This window comes from Falco biarmicus, chromosome 3, assembly GCF_023638135.1.
Source record: "Falco biarmicus isolate bFalBia1 chromosome 3, bFalBia1.pri, whole genome shotgun sequence".
NCBI lineage: Eukaryota > Metazoa > Chordata > Aves > Falconiformes > Falconidae > Falco > Falco biarmicus.
In genome coordinates this window covers 55,073,816-55,092,401 of record NC_079290.1, presented here as the reverse complement: position 1 = coordinate 55,092,401, position 18,586 = coordinate 55,073,816, and the positions used below count along the sequence as shown (strand labels likewise).

The 18,586-nt window shown below is 41.1% G+C and overlaps 1 protein-coding gene across 2 annotated transcripts in view; it reads left to right on the top strand.

The window, feature by feature from the left end:
• Positions 1-18,586, top strand: part of TAF4B (TATA-box binding protein associated factor 4b) — a 75,087-nt gene that overhangs the window by 9,783 nt on the left and 46,718 nt on the right. For both annotated transcript variants that reach the window (XM_056332773.1, XM_056332772.1), the window contains exons 2-7: positions 5,982-6,130; positions 6,913-7,020; positions 11,274-11,441; positions 11,545-11,667; positions 13,839-13,928; positions 17,157-17,663. In XM_056332773.1, the coding sequence (XP_056188748.1) occupies positions 5,982-6,130; positions 6,913-7,020; positions 11,274-11,441; positions 11,545-11,667; positions 13,839-13,928; positions 17,157-17,663 (1,145 nt within the window). The remainder of the gene's footprint in view (positions 1-5,981; positions 6,131-6,912; positions 7,021-11,273; positions 11,442-11,544; positions 11,668-13,838; positions 13,929-17,156; positions 17,664-18,586) is intronic.

Below are 18,586 nucleotides of genomic sequence, written 5' to 3'. Positions count from 1 at the left end.
TGGTGTATGTGAACCTTACAAATCAGGAGATAGTGCACTCCTGCACTTAGCCTAAATTTAAAAGTTTGCATACACTAGGTATGTAAAGTATTTTTGTCTTTCACTGAGTATAAAGGTGGGCAAGCTCTGGGACTGAGCCAGACTCCCCTACGGGTGGGTACACCATGTAGGAATTTCCCCAGTTACACAGGGACTCGGAGCACTGGCTGTAAATGGGCTTCCCCCCCGAAGCATGGGCCTGGATGATGTTAAGGTGGTAATTGGTGATGTATCCTTTTCTTAGTTTCTGTAATGCTTTGCAGTAATGATTTGATGCTTTGTTCCTATTGCTCTTTTATCATATTGTGCATAATAACTAGTACTGTTTCCTTTCATCATATTGCATGCTATTTTCCTTTATTATATTGTAATATAATAAACTGCATTTATTCTTATATTTGATTTGGAATTCATTTTTGCTTGGTATCCAATCAACAGAACAGCACCTTGATATGATCACTGCCTAAACAGTCTGTGTCTCTAGTAGTGTCTGTTCTGAGTCTCTTATTCAGTCCTGTAATGTGTTTTTGTAACTTTTAAGTGACCTGTTCTGTGGGGCTCAATAAATGGGGTTGAAGAAGAAAAAAATAATTTTTTTTAAAAGGAAAACTACTTTCAAAGCTGTTGCGTGGATTAGTAGTATTTGTCCCTTTATTTTCTGAATTTCAAGTCGTCCTAAACAGTCTCAGTTTTAAGAAGTTTAAAACCAATATTCCTTCCTAGTTGCCATTTCATTTCCTATTAAAACATCCCCTTTAAAACTTGGTTTTACCTTGTAACTTGTTTTAAAAGCTATCCCTTTGTTTTGAGTAGTTCAGAGAAAGAATGAGATGTGTTTAGGAAAAGAAATGTTGCTGTTTTTTTAAAACCTTTTGATTGTTCACTTACTGATTTGGGACTTCGAAGTCTTGTTTAGCCCTGTATTTGTAGTTGGTAGTAGCATGCTTTACTAAGGTTGGGAACATACCTGATGCAGGTGCCCCTCGTTTTGAAATAAGCTAAATTTACCTTTCTTTGAGAGTGGGTTTTGTAAACTGTTCTCTTAAATGAGTTTGGTCTAACGCAGTTGGTTCTTGGTTGTATTTTATTTTAGGAGCAAGAGACTTCATTTCTTCATGTTGCTCCCCAGCCAGCAGTTCTGAAGAGCTGGTGTGTTGAGCAGTTGTGTTGGAAACCATGTAATCAAAGCGGTGGCTTAGCTTGACAACTTCAGCTTCGCTTGTAACAGCATATGGTGTATCTCCACTGGAGCACACGAGCTGGCTGGTTCATCTCAGGGAATTAATTCTAGATGTTGCCCTTCAGAAATGGCCTCAGGCTTATCATATGTCTTAGAAATTTAAGGGTGGAGGTTGCCGTTGTGGTGGAATAGTTTTAGCACACATCAGTGTTCAGGCTGCTGGATGAAACTCTTGAGTTTCTTTCTGTTGGCAGCACAGCTTTATGTTAACAACAGTGTGGTTTCCTTAACACTGTGTGAAGCCCATGCAGGTGGCCTTATGTATACAGTGGCATGAACAGATCTCTGCCATGAGGACGCTGAGCTGGGTTTCAGTTGTCAGTTCCTTCCCCTCCAGCCTTCCCATAGGATTGCAGCAGAAGGAAGGTATGCAGGGAACAAAGGGCTGAAATAGCTGATTTTATTTTAACTGCCTTCTCTGGCAGTCAAGAAAAATAAGTAACTTTCCAAAGGATGTTTTTGGCAGGACAGGCAGAATTATCTAGAGATAGAAGTCTCAATTAATTGTAAAATGGGCTGTTAATCTGTGAGAGACACCCGAGTCCTCCAGTGAAGCATGTAAGAACTAATCCCTGCTGGTAACTGGTCACTTAAGTTTTCTGTTGGTGATCTGAAGATAGGAGCAGTCTTGGAGCACCAAAGGGGTTGGGCTTTATTCTTACTACCAAAGTGCACGAGTGGTGAGAGTCTTTCCTGTTCTCTGAAACAACTATAGTAAAACTGTCAAACTGTGTATCCTGGAAGCGCTGTGTAAAAGGGGGTGCCTTTGGCCTTGCAAAGGTGCCTGATTGCTGTTCAGTAACTACAGTTGGTGCTGATATTTTGGTTTATTGCAGGTATCTTTTCTGGTTTTAAATGCCATGCTGAGTGGTGTTAGCTGAAACATCACTGTTTCAGCTGTTCAGGGGTGTCTGTCTCCTCATTTTCCCATGGAGTTGCAATGACTGCAAGACCTGATCTGTTTTCATGTTCAGCTTGGCAAGAATCACCTTCTAGTGAATGTGAAAACAGCTCTAGATATAAGAAATGCTATCTTTTTTTCCAACTGAAGAATGTGGATTCTTGCACTTACCTGCTCTTAATTTCCAATAGTAGCGTCTTGGTAGCTGCGCAAGTCTGTTTACATGACCTTTCTATTGAGAACCTCAAGGTTACCATCACCTGCTGTTCCCTCATTTCACACTTGTGCAGCTGTACGTCCTGTAGAGGGCTTCAGGCATTGGTTTTGAGTGCTGTGGAAACTTCTGGCAGAAGGCATCTCCTGTGTCTCCCCTCTGAGTCTGCACTTCAGTGTTGGGTTGTTGCTTGTGTTTCAAGGCAGAAAGGGAGGATCAAAGGTTTGGGGGTATTTTTAAGTTGTGAAAAAACGTAAATGATTTGTGGCATCCAGAAGTAAAAAAGTAAGTGCTGTTCTCAACATCTTTCAAGCTGTTTCAGACAATGTACATGTCACTTTACTGTCACCTCGTGACATGAAGTTGTAACTGCCCAAAACTGTGTTTCATCCTTGAAGTGATGTCCTGTGGGTCTTTGCTGTGTATGGATCTGTAGCTGTGACAGCTGTTTCAAATTTATTTCAGATTCATTTGTCCTGGCATCAGATACTTAGAGTATGAAGCCTACAAGAACAGTAGTTAGTACATTACCATGATACTGGTTTTGTTGGCTTTGGAGTTCTAATTTTGCTAGCTAGCTGTTGCGAAGAGCTACTGCCGTGGAAAGGCTACCACGATATTAAAAATTCTGCCAAATGGAACAAATATTAGGAAATCAATGTTTGTTACAAGTGGAACAAGTTATTACTGAAACTTAGGTGGAAGTAAACAGGCATCATCTCAGCAGTTTGTTCCAATCAAGGCTATGACCACTGGGGTGGCCTTAGGTAACTTCTGTGGATGGTCTCGCCAAGAATAAGCCTGAAGTTATTTTACAGTGTTCTGATGAAGTATGGATGTGCTTTTATTGACTAATCCTGTTACTAGGAAGAAAGCTGATTTATCTTTCAGGGTACAGTGCTGGTGGGGATCATTGCTGTCATGGTCAAATGTAAAGAGGCTACTGGGACTTGTTAATATTGGTTGTGGTTGGGTTTTGTTAACTTTTTATTTTGAGATGTTCATGAATTTGTATATGAACTGTATTGTATTTGCATGAGCTTGCTAGCTGTTTTACTCTTGAGTTAATTTTCTGTCAAGTGGAATCCGCTGGAAATTCTCCATTCAAGTGACTGGAGGATGGGATACTCTTCAGGCAGAGGGTTTCCGTCTCTGGCAAATGCTAACTGAAACTTCAGAACAGTAGTGTAAAAAATAAAACAAGCATTCCAGTGCTGTAATCAAGTTGGCTGGTAATGATGCTGTTTCTGGTATGCAGTATGATTCAGAGAAGTAGAAATCATGCTTCTGACAGTTTGGCTTAAAAAATAAATGTAATTAGTATGACAAAATATCGAAATACATGAAAACGAAGCACTTAACGCATTCCAAATCTCTGAAGGAATTAAGTGATAAATTTGTATGGGCCTTCTCAAAGAGTGGAGCTAGCAATAGCATTTTAAAGCAAGCTTAGAAAAGTTGCAAACTTCCAGTAGCACCTTCCCACCATCCCGAATGTAGACCTAGAACAGAGAGAAATGCTATTGCTATCAAAATGTGTGGTACTGTCAGCTTTTTTTTTCTGCCCCTAGAATCTGCATAAGCATGAAGTGTGAACAAGGAGAAAAATGCCCTTTTTCTGACTGATGATGAAATGTATTTGGAATGATGAAAAACATGACAGTCATGAACCACTGTCAAAATAAGATGGCATGAAAAGCAAATCAGAAATCTGATGGTTTCTGTGATTCTGGCTATTCATTGATTAAATTAAAAGATCCATCTGTACCTAAATTAGTCAAGACTTTGGAGAAGGAGAAAGCTGAGTTGTCAGATGGAGTAACAGTATTTTTCTGGATATGCAACCATCTTGTGCATCTGCCTCATCTACTAAAGCCTGCTTGAGAAAGGAGGGTCTTCCAGATGCTACTCTTGTAGTCTCAGTTTGTGTTTGCTATGTAAATGAAAATATGTTGACATTACAGAATTTTATGCCTAGTTTTGTGTTGTCTTACAATATCCTCTTATGCTTTTAGATATGGAGGATGAAAAGCTGTTTCTGAGCATGTGGTTATAGCTTGATTTATTTATGTATTTATTTAAGAAAACCCAGCACAGAGCGCTTGTGGCTTTTCCTGTTGTGTTCATTTAAACTCGGACAGAAGCAGTGTTTTAGGCTGTATTGTACAGCGGTATTTCGACAGCTTCCAGCCTAACCAGGTAGTAAAAAGACTATTTAATCGATGCAGTCTTTTTTTACATTAGGAAAGATTTGGCGTTCTTCAAGTATTGGATAACTTGCAAGAAATTTAATGCAGACCTCCAAAAATGTTGAGGTGGTCCTACTTAAGTATCTGGCATCCTCCCATCCACCTCTCTTTTATGCAAAAGGCCTTTGAGCGAGGTGTTTGGGGATGGTGGTCCTGGTGCGATGAACTCTGCAGCAGCTGCTGTTGAAGGTAAAGGAGGTGATGCACCTGCGAAGGTGGGGTGCTCTGTAGCTCTCTTGAAGTATCTGAAGTGGTTCAGCCCAGGGATCCAGCTGGCATTCTGTATTTGTGACTCCCCTGCAAGGTGTGGATTTTCCAGAGCCCTGAGGCAGCTGGGGGGAGGAGGAGGTGGCATTGGCAGCTGAATGGTTTCCAAATGCAGGGAAGATGGGACTGTGCTTGGCATCTGACTGATAGTCCTCAGGGTGATTTTCATTTGAAAGCTGTAGTAAAAATACTGATTGTTTGTTAACTGTTCAATTGTTTGTCGTTATAGCTGATGGGGTAGGAGAAGGGTGGTAGGAGTTGAATCTTGATGGGCTGAAATTGCTGTAGGTTTGAAAGGAAAGCCTAAAAAAGCAAGGAAGCAAGGCAGAAGAGTTTCTTTTGTTTTTTGGAGGTTTTTTTCTTCTTTCTCCTTCCTTTCCCTTTGGAATCTTCCTATTTGACTGTAAGCTGCTTTGATTGAAAAGCATTAAAATGCATGGTTTTAACAGACCCTTGGCAATGGGACGGTTTCAAATGTCCGGGTGGCCTTGCCTTTCCTTGGAGACCACTGCCCTCTGAGCGAGGGGGGTGGCCTTGATACAGGCAGGGGAACTGCTATTAATCAGGCTTTAGTTCCCACTGCAGCTTTTTGCTAAACCTTGTCTTCATCTGTAAGCATGTGCCTAAATGTTAAGAAAGTGAAAATGTATAGAGGCAGCCCAGTGTGATAGTGGTAATGACTGCTTCAGGTTGAAGAACTGGTTAAAGAAGTTCCTGTTAAAGTAATCCCAGAGTGTGTGTGTGTGTGGCGGTGTCTGACTTTTTAATACCCACAATTCCTTTCTGACTCAAGTGATGAACTGCTTTGCATTTTGCATCTTGTATGCACATAGTGCTGTGATGTGGCTGTCGATTTAAGTCTTTTTCTTGATTTTAGGAATTGTTTTCTGTCATAAATGCAGTACAGCTGATGTACGCTTAGATCTGACACTTCTTGGCAGCTGCTCCTTGGAGTAAGAAACTAAATATTGCAATATCTTATCAGTGTGGTCTATTTATTTCTTCCACAGAAGCATAGGAAAGCCATAATATCATTTAATTTCTAACAGTTTGGATGTTTTTCTCCAACAGGAACTGTTCTTATCAGAAGCAGTAATGGCCAACTAATGCTAGTAACTCAACAAGCAATAGCACAAGCACAGAACCAACCACAAAATAACACGAGCGTGAGGCCATCTGTACCGACCAGCACACCTGCAATCAGAATATGTACTGTACAGGTAACTTCTCTTTGTAGTTTTAGTAAGATGTGGCTGTATGTTACTTAGTTATAACAGGGTTTGTAGATAACTTGGGGAGGGTTAAATAAGCATCTGAACGCTTTCTGAACAGCTTGATGGTGTTTGGTTTTGCACATAAACATTGCTATGTGCTTTACTTTCTCAATTTGAAGAAAACTGCTAGCCGTTACATGTGGTGTAGTTCAAATTAAGGAATTCCTCTGTGGTGATGATAATGATGTAAAGGGTTTTAAAAAGAAAAAACAACAAACAAAACCAACAACAACCAAACAACCCCAAACCAAAACCCCTACCTAAATGGTTACTGCTAGTAGCTGCAACCTTGCAATCCTCTGGTGGGATACTTCTTTGAAGCCGAGGACCTTTCCCATGCCTCCACGATGTTCCTTCTTCCCTGAGCTCTGCTGGGTTTTTGCTTCGATTTCTTGTAATGTGGTCAGCATGCAAGAGTAAAAGCAGATACAAAAAAGTATGAGGCTGCATATTTCTTGCCAGCATTCTCATCCTTTAACTGTTTTATTCTAATTAGGCATTGCATCTAAATGTCTCTGAATCTGTTCTGGAATATTAAACTGGTAGATAAATAGCTTTGTTGAACAATGTTTAAACTATATGAACTATGTGAATGATGCCTGTATTGTTACTGTAGGAGTGGGTGTCTTGGTTTATATTGGACAAGAGCAGGTACTAACTTCAGTGTCTGTCATTGACTTGTCTGATAACTGTTCTCTGCACATGTTTAATTTTTTTTTTTTTTAAAGAACTCTGGCACCCAGTTGCTAAAGAAAGTAGTAGCTACTCCTGTGAAACCATTATCTGAAACAACAAATTCTGTGGCTTCTACTGTTCAGCCACCTGCTGTAATACAGGTAGGTGTCAGGCTTTATAGTGCGGTGGAATAAAAATAAGTGCTGGAGAGAGCTGAAGAAGATGTGGATGCATTCTTGTTATTATTAATTCTTAATCTGTTTTTCAGTAAGCTTGGTAACTTTTGTCCTCACAAATTCTTTCCTGAATGTCTTTTTAAAAAATACATAATTATATTACGTTTTTGCCAGTGTGTGTCAGATCATCTTGTCTGGTTACAGTAGAAAGCACATGAACAATAGATAAAATAAATACTTTAGAAAGCCATTTCCAGTGCTTCTGTACCCTATGACAGAACTCTTTCAAGCTCTAGCTGAAGCTTTCTGGGAGACTGAGACTTCTAATGCTCTGTCCTGTTGGGGTTCCTTGATTCCTTGGCGGGGCAGGGGGGGAGTATCCCTGAGATGATGTGGAGGAGAAAATGAGCTGTCTGCACCAGTCAAGCTGTTTTTCATGTGGTAATCTTCTCCACCCCACCCCCCATCCCCCATTAAAAACTGGAGAAAGGTTGTAGATGAAAACCTCTGTTCTCTGAGTCTGGCAGACAGGTTCCGACAGATATAACTGTAAATACAGTGGTTGGACATGCTTCATTATTTTTAGGTAGTGTTTTTGTCTTACTTCCTAGGCCTGCCTTCTCTTTTTCTGGAGAAAAATGTTGTAGGACTCTTCTGCAGAGGCTCCTGCCACCTGTAGAATGTGAGACTTTTAGATACAGTTCATCCTTTGCTCTTGGGGACCAGAGTTTGGATAAGCATGTACGATGAAAAGAAAACTACTTTCTGCAGCTAGAATCTGGAGAAGAAATCGGGAAGAAGCTTGTACTTATCTTCTGTGAATAAGGGCTTGAAGGAGACTGGGCTGTAGCGGTAGACCAAGCACTCAGTAAATGAGCGGGATGAGTCATTCAAAAAAACATGCTGGATGTATGTTCTTGACCTTGAGGGTGTTTGAAGGATTGGGGAATGTGTTCGCTGACAGTGGTAACTAACAATCTGACTTAGAAATTCATCCTCCTGCTGTTCTTCTGTATCAGGAACTGAAAACTACTCGGCTTTATCTGTGATTTTTTTTTTCCCTTTCCTTCTCACTACAAATGGATTATGTTGGGGCTAAAAGGGAAAACCCAGAGGCCTCTCTTAATACATTTTCTATTTTGCTTAGAATGGCAACAACATATGCTTTGTGTCTAAGAACACTAACAGGTATTCCTTACTCACTTTTATTTTAGGATACTAGATTGCAAACCATGTGCTTGTGATCTCTGCATAGAGATCTTTAGGATATAAAAGTAATAGTCGTCTACTATGCTGCCCTTGCACTGGGGAGAAGAGATGAAGGTAAAGCTTTCTTCCATCTGATGGATGAGGCTGCCTGCATCCTCATATTCTTCATGTGGATAAATATTGAGATTTGTTGTGCTATTAACTTTTCCTTTTTTAACTTATATTTGCCTTTGACTTGGTTCTTCTGTACTTTTTGGGTCCAGTTTTGATGTAATTTTTTGTTCTTCTGGGATATTTAAAGAGGGAGACATGGCATATTTTTTTGTAAGCCATTTTTTTCTGTTGTAGAAGCTTGAGCACTTGGATGAGCCATAGGGCTGGATTCAAACAGCAGGAATGATGACTCCAGGAAAAATTAATAGCACTGTTCTGTTTTGAGTGGCTTCCTTGAAGCCCCTCTGTTTTGCAGAGGATTGCATAGTCCTCTGTACAAGCTACTTGTACAATAAAGAGTAAATAGGTGCAATATGGATACATCCTCCCATTGCAGGGTTGCTTCACTCTTTACACTGCCTAGGGTGGACAAGAGTATAGTGATGACAAGGGATTCTGTGCATAAGGTTGCAGGAACTGTCTGGAGAAAGGAAGGAAGAGCCCTTGGGTCTGTTTCATTGGCAGTGGTTCACTCACTAGTCCTAGAAGAACTTGCTGATGCTAGTCTTGACAGTTTATGAGGTCACGGGAGAGGAATGTTAGTGTGGAAGTATGTCATCACAAAAAACAGGAGACAGCAGAGAGGACATAATGCTTGGCTTGGTTGTGTATCTCTTATCCTGTGTGAAGTACAGTACTATCTGCAAAACTCTCTCTAGTTACTGACTTCACGATTATTCTCCTCCTCTACAAATATGTTTCTATTTTTTGATGTTCTTGAATGTTTAAGCTCTGAGGTTAGACAAAATACCTGCATTTTTATTTTCTACCTTCTTCCCAGATGGGATAACAGAGCTGCAAAGTATCTAATTAGCATCATGCTGGGGCACTTTCATTTGGATGCAGAGCACTTCTCTTGAAATAACTTCAAAATATGCAGGGTTAATGCCATTTTCTTTGTGGCGATGGTTTCTCTGTTGCTCAAAGTGAGAATGAGAATTGTCAGTAGTGAAAAAGGTTGAGGGCAGATGACAGAAGTTAATTCCCATATATCCATCTTCCTGGGAAAAGGGTCCAGCAGACTTCCTGTTGTTCCCTCCCTCAGCTGATAAAATGCCATTCTGGTCATGATGTGTAAACATGCTGGAATTTGCAAGAGATCAGCTCCTGTGAACCTCATGTTTTCGACTTTTAAAAGCCCAGGGCATTGCAGCTTGGCAGATCTGTACTCTGTCCCCTTCGTCTTCCTCCGGTCCATCTGTTTGTGGGATTCTCATGCCCAGTTTGCCTCCCTGTGGTCTTAGAGCTGTTGAGCCTCATCCTTGGAAGAGGCAGTGGTGGTGGCAAAGATCCTGCAGAGAGCGATTAAAGTGTTACCAACAGTGGGAGCCTAAGCTGGAAAGCTTTCTGGTAGCTGCTTGCTTCTTTCATGTCAAGCTGGCAGCAGGCGGGGGGGGGGGGGGGGGGGGGGCGGGACGACCCACCCAGGAAAAAAAAAAAGTATAAATAAATTACTAAAGTGCCAGTGTTTTGCTTTAGCTTCAAGTGTTAGATTATGAATTTTCCCTATCCTGAAAGACTTAAAAGCCCTTTGGTATTCTACATGGTGTCTGTCCTGCTCTGATTAGTTTTTATCCATGGTAGGATAAGTTAGGTTCTTGTGTTATGTCTTAGTAATGCAATTAGCAAGTATTAATTTGTGATTGTTGGACTAAACTGGGGTGCTTAAATGTATTAAGAGTAGGTGAAAGCAATTGTGTGTGTTGTGCAGATATGAACCTAGAATTTAGCCTACAAAACCAGACTTTCCCTTTCCCTTGAGAGGTTTGGAGGAAAAATGGCACTCAGCTTCAGGTTTCAAACACTAACCTGAAACTCTTGCTTTTCTGTAATCTGCAGGTTCAATCTGGTTTTTTAGTTCTCAGGTTGAGAAATGGAAAGTAGTTGGTTTTGTAGAGGTTAAGTCTTTTACTCGTAATGTATTCTGTTGTATTAGAATAACCTTGTTGGGATTTTGGGGGGTGTGGTTTTATTTCTTTTTCTCTTTAAAATCTGAAGTAGGAATACTTCATTTAGTCTCTTTCCTCTGGAAACTACTGTTTAGCCTGGTTTGCAAAGGAGAGGGGCAGTTGTGTTCTTATTTTTTCCTAAACCTTCATTACTCTTTGTGGCTGGAGCTTCTGAATCTGTTGGTAAATTGTAATGAGATTTTTTTAAGAGAGGCCTCAAAATAACTATTTTGGTGAGTGTTTGTGTTTGGGTAGAGGAGAGATCCAAACTGCTCCCCTTGAGGAAAAGGCAGGAAGAGCTTGTTAAGGTTGCATTTGCTCAGCTGGCTGCTTTTGCTGGCACACGCATCCTTCGAGTGGACACCATCCTCTGCCTACCCTGCTCGTGATAGAGTAAGGGCAATCAGTAGAGCAGCTGTAGGGGGAAGAAAGGAAGATAAATAATCACTTAAGGTTGTCTTTATCTTCACAGTAGTATCAGCTGGCTTAGTATTGTCCAAAATTCATTAGGCTTAGACTGTAGGAGCCTGGCAAAGTTAATATATTGGCTTGTTCAAGACAACTTTACCTTTCTGTCTTCACTTGAAGTTGCAGGCAGTGCTTAAGTGTGGGTGAGCCTCTACCATTTCTTCACCCCACCCTTGATTTAAAAACAGCATTATAGCTGTGGGGGTTCTATCACTTAGTGTATTAAATAGAGCCTCTCAAAGCATATGAATCCAAACTTTAAAAACTTTAAAAAGTTAAAAAATGGCTTATGTAAGTTCTAAATAGTAGTGTGGAGGGAGGGTGCCACCTTATATGCTAGTAGAATACAGTGTTTGTCACATTAGTCTTTGGTTAAAAAGTGTTAATTTTTCCTTTCAGCCAGCAGCTGCAACAGCTAGTGTTACTACAGTTACTGCTGTAAAGCCTTCGAGTACTGGAACACCTGTAAAACTTCCAGTTACAGGACCACCTGCACAAGCTATCTCCCAAAAGGCAGTCTCTGTGAAAGCAGAGGGCACAACAGTAGCACAGACCAGCGCTTCTACAGTAAGGAAAAAAAGAAGTTTAATTAAAAATTAACATTCTCTATATTCATCAGAGATTGGACAGCCAATGCAATATCTAAGTCTTCTCTTTATTTCCACATTAGGAGATGCTAGAGAATGTGAAGAAATGCAAGAATTTTCTTGCTACGCTAATAAAGCTGGCATCTAGTGGACCTCAAGCCCCTGAGATGGGGCAGAATGTGAAGAATCTCGTACAAAATTTATTGGTGAGATTATTTTTTTTTAAACAGTCTGTATCATTTGTGTATCATTTTTTTACATTCTTTGTTGTAGTTCTGTTGCTTGTCTTTTTTTTTCCTTTTTTTCTTTGAACAGCTGAAGAGTTGGATTTGTAGCTGAGTATATCTGACCCTTTTCAAGTCTTAAATTATAGCTCTTCTTTTAACTGGATCCCATTATATATTTACCCACCCCACCCCCACCCTGTTCATTTTATGCACACAGGTAACTGACAGCAGGAGGAGCTGACAGTGTTAATACAGCTTCTGGATCTGAGCTGGTTTTTTTTGTGGTGGTGTAGTTTTGAGTCCTCAACAGCAAGAGTATTGCCATGGAGGTTATAGTGCAGTGCTATGTCTATACTACTGCTTGATTCCAAGACAGAACTGGTTTTCAGGTTGATAGTGAAGCTCCAGTGGAACAAGGATGACATTATCTATGTCTTCAGACAATGGGATGGAGAAAATAACATGATGGCTGCCAACCTCTCTCTCTCCTTGCAGGTAGCTTCTGTATGCTGCTTCATGCTGTAACCCAGCACAGCTGGGTTTTCTTGGTAACAATTTCTCCTGCCACTTCTTGTCTTTGCATTTGACCACTGCTGCTGTTTTGTTGTTCCACCATTGCAGAAGGCTATGTTCCACCATAGCAGAAGGCTGGTGGAGGGAGATGGCTTTGCTAGTGGTACCAAAGGATTTTCAGTCTAGAAACACATGGTGTAAATGGAGGTGTAATTACAGAGAGCAGATTGTTCAGAGAGCAAATTTTGCAAAAATCTGATTCCTCTGCCTCTGTGTCCCTGCCCAGACTATACACCTTGCTTCTGTAGGAAAATACTGGAGTTGTTCCTTCTTGTGCTTATAGTACTTTTTTATTTTTAAGAACTCTTGTTACCAGACATTAATACCTCATTAACTGTGCACTTGTTTGCTTTTTGTAGTATTTTAAAATGCTGTTCTTTTGCCATTCAGTTTGTGTATATGATTTAAATGTGAAATAAATGTTTTGTATGTGTGAAAGAAACAAGTAAACAGCAGCTGTGAAGTAAAGTGGTCCTTAAGGCAGCATCTTATGAAGTGAGTGTCAAGCACCTTGTGTGCACAGAGATGTAGTGTACCAAATCACTGCATTTGTATCTGTGAGACCCTCGGTGACCTGTATCCACAACTCGGTGAGACCTAACAGGCAGCAGATCAAATGACTAAATAGGAGAGCTGCCCTGAGTTTGGTTTGTCTGTGAATATACAGTCCTTAACACCCTTGCTCTGGTCATGTAGCTCCTTGGAACAGTTGTTCCAAAGGAGACTACAGTTTAGAGAAGTAATTTATCTGCAGAGACTGAGATTGGTGCTGGGGTCCCTCTTCCTTGTGTGTCTGCAGCTTTTTAGAGGAGGTAATATTCTTGGTGACTCTGTGTCAGGGTCTCACCTGGGAGGGTGAGAAAGGGCAGTAGTGTCTGGGGCTACCCACCACCCTGTCATGGTCCTGCTGAGGGGTCTGTGAAGTCTGTTGCAGCTTCCTAACCCGCCCAAGCCTGGAGTCAGGTGTTCCTGTTGGGGCAGCATGGAAAGCATTAAGAAAGAAAAACTGTACTCTGCAAGCCAGAAGGCTGTTACTGTAGTGGTGTGCAGAAGTGATGTTCTGAAGTTCAGTTTCTCCTGCTTTTGAAAGTCAGTATTAAGTGTTCTGCTTTATTATGCTATGTGTGCATTAGACTAGAATTGTCTTACAAAAACTACTGAGTTGTCTTCTGTCTCCATCTCTTTAAATTGATCTCTATGCAGGTAAACTACCCTTACAGAAAAATAGTGGATTTTAAATATCTCTGTATAACAATGAGGTACTCAAAAGGATCAGTGCTACTTAAACTTGTTTCAATCAGTTCAGTGAATGGGTGCTTGAACACGTATCCTTACGTAAGTTAACTGCCTGTAGTTGAAAAAAGTAGTTTAATTTGATACTACTATGTCTAAATTACAACATCCTTCTATCCTAAAACATTTTGTTTAAAAATACAGAAGGAAAAAAAAAATTGAGTACTGAAATCGAACAGTTCTGTGATAATGTAAATTTCCATGAATTTTTTACAATATCTGGGGGAATATATATGGTAAATTCATAGTTATAATTTCTCATTGTAATTATACTTTCCTCTTAGGAAGCAAGAATTGAACCAGAAGAGTTTACAAAAAAGCTCTACAAAGAGCTCAAGTCATCTCCACAACCATATTTAGTTCCTTTTCTCAAGGTAAGCATCATCTGATTTGGATATGCAGTATTTAACGAGGCGAGGGAGGAGGACCAGAAAAGAAAGAGTCAGAGCATTCAGATAGGTATTTGCTTGGATTAGTTGGGGAAATGGTGCTTAAGCCAGCCCTGTGTGACGGTTTGCTCTTGGAAAGAATTTTTTGGGGCCTTAGGATTTCTGGGGAGTAATTTATGCTGTGTTCTTAAATTGGAGAGTAATTAGCCTCTAGCTGTTAGTGGAGACTAATGTTTAGGAAGCTGGTGCATCTGCAGTAGGGCAGCTATACTAAGATGACCTCTTACTTTCTCATGAAAACTGAGTTTAAAGCAGAAGACTGAGAACAGTGGCTGTGCACAGCTTATGCAGTATTCAAGATTAAAAATCTACATAAAGCTGTTCACATGTTTTATGGTTTGTGTGTAACTAGAGGCAGAAAAAAACCCCACCCTTTTCTCCAGAAAGAGTCTGACAGAACTACTGCAGTTTGGGAAAAGTAACTCAGGACAATTCTACCTCCATTCAAGCAAATAAACATGCAAATTAAAAAACACTCTCTTAACACTTTCAATCATATGGTGGAATTAACAAAATAAAAATAAACATCTTTATACAGCAAACATTAAATCCCAGTGAAAACATGGAAAACTTGGTTACATTTACTTAAACACCATGTACACAGTATTCATAGGCTTGATGGTTCTGCACTTTTGCTCAGTGTTCACTATAGACATGATGGAGAATCAAGGAAGAATAGTTAGCTGGGACAGGTTTTCTGGAGTTTGTCCTCTTCCTTATTATTTGACAGCACATATAATAATGTATGTAATAATGTTGATACTGCTTTAGATGGCTGGTGTTAATCTGTTCAAGTGTGGGATGAATATTTTTGTTACAGTGGCAACCTTTAAATGCTTGCTAGCAAGCTTGCCATGAGTCTAGAAGACTACAGCCATCTCTGCAGGGCTTGATGTAAAATTTTCATGTTGGTCGTTTATTCTCTATTTAATTCCTGGAGGCTTCTTAAATGCCCCTGAAAAAGCTAGAAAAGCAGACAGCTCAGGGTATGGGCTTTCTTGCATCCAGTGCAGCTCTGGCTGCAGAAGGATGGGGCTCACTGTGAGTACAGGGACAGTGTGACTGGCAGAGGTTTCCTGTGAGCTGCACAGCATCTCAGCAGAGCTCTACTAACTGCCAGGGCAAGTTTGGCTTCAGAAGTAGTGTAGCTGCTTTATCCGGGGGCTCGGCTAATGAACCCCACTGGACATGGGCTGGCTGTGCCTGCACGGGACCTGCTGTGCTGTGTTCCCAGAACAGTGCAGGTGAACTCAGTAGCTCTGCGCAGACCCAGGCTAGATCTGGCACAGCTAGACCTTGTTTGGGGCTGGTGAGCCCTGATAGCCCCAAACTAGCTTATGCAGAGAACTTGAGGGGCGGCCGCACTGCACTTGCTAATGCTTCCACTCCTTTGGGGCCCCCAAGGTTTAGCACAGTACTCTTGTCCTCATGCACTCACAGAAGGGGCTCAGCCTGAGTTAATAAGCCATCCCGTAGTGTGGAGAGCTGCTGGAGTTGGTGCATAGACCTTGAGGCAGTTACACAGAAGCCGAGTTGGGTTCATCAGCAAGTGTCAGACCCTGCCCTATCACAGCAGAGCCATTGCACGTTTCTCTTGCAGCATGCTGCCAGATACTGGTAGCACCTAGGCTTTTCTGTTTTGGGCAGTATCCATACCCCATAAACCTTGACAAGGCGCTGTCTCCCTGTTGCACGCTATATTAACAAAGAGATACTGTGACTTCTGAAATGTTTAGACATCATGGTCAAAAATAGCTGACTTTGTAGCATTACCCGTGCCTTGCACCCTGGTAGCTTTTTTTCTGAAGTGTCGTCAGGAGGTGTAGTTGGTACACGCCAGTAAGGTCTGGTCTGTAACTGTGAGCAGCAGTGGCAGGGCTAAGTGCCAAATGGAAGCTGACTTCAGGAGCACTTCTCTAAGGTGCTGTGAGGATTGGTGCTGGCCTTATTTGGGGGGGAAATGCTTGCAGCTCAAGTCTGGAAAGAAATTTGGTACAGCTTGTTGCCAATTCACTTTTAGTGAAGTGGAATTTTAGGGAGGACTCTTTGGAGTTGTCTCTTATCTTTAAGCTGCAGGTTTTTGATGAAGTTGCATGTGTTTTGTTTTGTCTGTTCCAATAAGTGGAAAAGAACAGTGACTTGGCTGTGAAGCCTGCTTGATTTTCAAATCTGTGCTGGATGTGTTTGATAATAAATTGCATCCAGGAGCATGAGGAAAGCTGAGCAGCCTTTTAAAAGAACAGGGAGTGAACACTAGAAATAGGTGTGCCACAGAAGGTCCAGATGTGCAAATAATTTGTTCACTTAGTAAATTAGCATGTGAGACGTTCCTTTTGTGTGAAGCCCAGAGCAACATCACTATGCTGGAGGGGGGGAAAAAAAAGCATTTGTGAGAATATACAGGTAGCTGCAGAACTGATTTCCCCTGGTTCTGAGCCATAACAGATTGTACATAGTCTAGGGGAAAAATCTGTAGAGGGCTTGACAATTATTCTGTCCATTAACCTTCTCAAACACAGCTGTAGTAAAAATGAGGTGTTGCCAGATACCCTTACTAATGTTCTGTTGCAGGGAACTGTCTGGCTGAAGTTGTGCTGCTGCAGCTACGCAGACATTATTAAAGTGGTATCCCCCCCTAGTGTAGATACAGCTGTATTGGTGTAGAAGTGCTGGTATCTTCAGAGCTTGTTTCTGACTTTATTGGATAATTTGTAGTTCTCTGTCAGAAAGGCTCTATGGAATAAACACAGCTGTTACAATATAGCAGGGTTTTTGGCAAAACAAATTTTTCTGAGGTAGTAGAGCAGTTAAAGTGGTCTTACTCTGACACATAAATTCCACATTGAAAAATCTGAACAAAAGAACAAAGTTATGGGTGAGTTTCCCTATAGGTGGGATTTGCTATGTGCAGTGAAGCCGTGGTGACTGTTGACCTTTGTTCCGCCTGTTTTGGTGATTCTTGCGGTCTTTACTGAGCAGTATTGTCATCAATTTAAGAGTGCCTGAATTCTAGTGAAACTTGTTTGGAATAAGTAATTTATTGTCTCATGAAAAGTTAAATTGGAAGATGAGGAGAGGATTCAGTTGTTAATGTATCGGTATTGTGGAAGACTCTGCTGATGTTACATCTAGTGATTTTTGGTTTTCTTCTAGAAAAGCATGCTTGCCTTACGGCAGCTAATGCCCAATGCTCAGAGCTTTATCCAGCAGTGTATGCAGCAGCCAGCTCCAACCCAAGAAGCTCTTTTGACTTGTACCTCTGCAGCACCATCTTCTGTAACAGTCACAGCCTCTCCAGTTATAAAACCAGCCCTTGCCAGCACATCGGCAACAGCTTCTATGCAGACGGTGAAGCCTGTTTCTTCTGCAGTGGTGGCAGCATCTCTTCGGCCTGCAGCTTCAGTCCTCACCACAACAATAGCAACGTCAGGGCTGACTGCTATCCAAACTGTCAAGCCAGTCTTCACCTCTGCAGTAGCAACGTCCTCTCTCCAGTCTGCAAAACCACTGCTGGTCACTACAGCAGCATCTTCAGCCACAACCCCTCTGCAGTCTTTGAAACCGGTCGTTGGAACCCCAATCAATATTAAAGTCTCACAGACAAACTCTGTTGTTGCGCAGTCAGTAGGTGCTCAGCAAGTGGTTAAAGTGAAACAGTTGGTAAGATTAATTTCTTCACTTCTCTGTAACCAGGCTTCTTCATTTTGTAAAGAGGATACCAATTTGATTCTTAGCTTTTTTTTTAATTAACATATGAATCTAGTCTGTCATGAGTTAATTGGTTATTAAGCCCTTGCTGAAAAGGTGAATCTAAAGCCAAGGTGGAAGGTCGGTCTCTTGCAAGACATGCTGATCACCATTCCACCAGACTGAACATCCAGCTTGAGACACGGGGGAATAAGAGTTCTGACCCTGGCTACGCGTGCAGGAAAGCCAGATCATTATCTGAAAGAAAATGCAGGAAATGCTAGTGTCAGAAACAGAAAATGCTGATGGGATGCTTACATTAATTACTGTTAGATGCCCTGTTAGGGCTGTGCCTCAGCTAGGCACCAGGGATTCCAGTGTCTGTACCTTAGTGGTTCCTACCTTGGATACTTTGCAGGCACAAGTGACTTGATGATGTTTAGTGATATGTTAACCGAAATGTACAGACTAGCTCAAGGAGCTTTTCAGAGCAGAGTTCTGACCTCTGCATTTACTAAGACATGTTAATTATGAAATCATCGAAAAGTAAGGTTTTTCTATCAGGCCTCATTAGCTAACAAATTCTGGGAGGAATAAATGTCTTATTAAAACAATACCCTCAAAAGCAATGTGTTAACATTTTTTTTTCTTGGCACAGGTTAACTTCTTGCTAATGTTCATGTTAAATACCAACAAACTGTGGATCACAGCTATACCCAAAAGAGGAACATTGTGAAGTACATTAGGTTTGATTTATGGGTGTTTGAGATAGAGGTGGACCAGTCAAACACCACACTACTCACTAAGTAATGTTCTCACATATTTTGAGAGAATAGTCTCCCTTTGCCAGCTAAAGAACTCAATTCTTGAATAGGACTTCCTTGTAAAGATCTCTT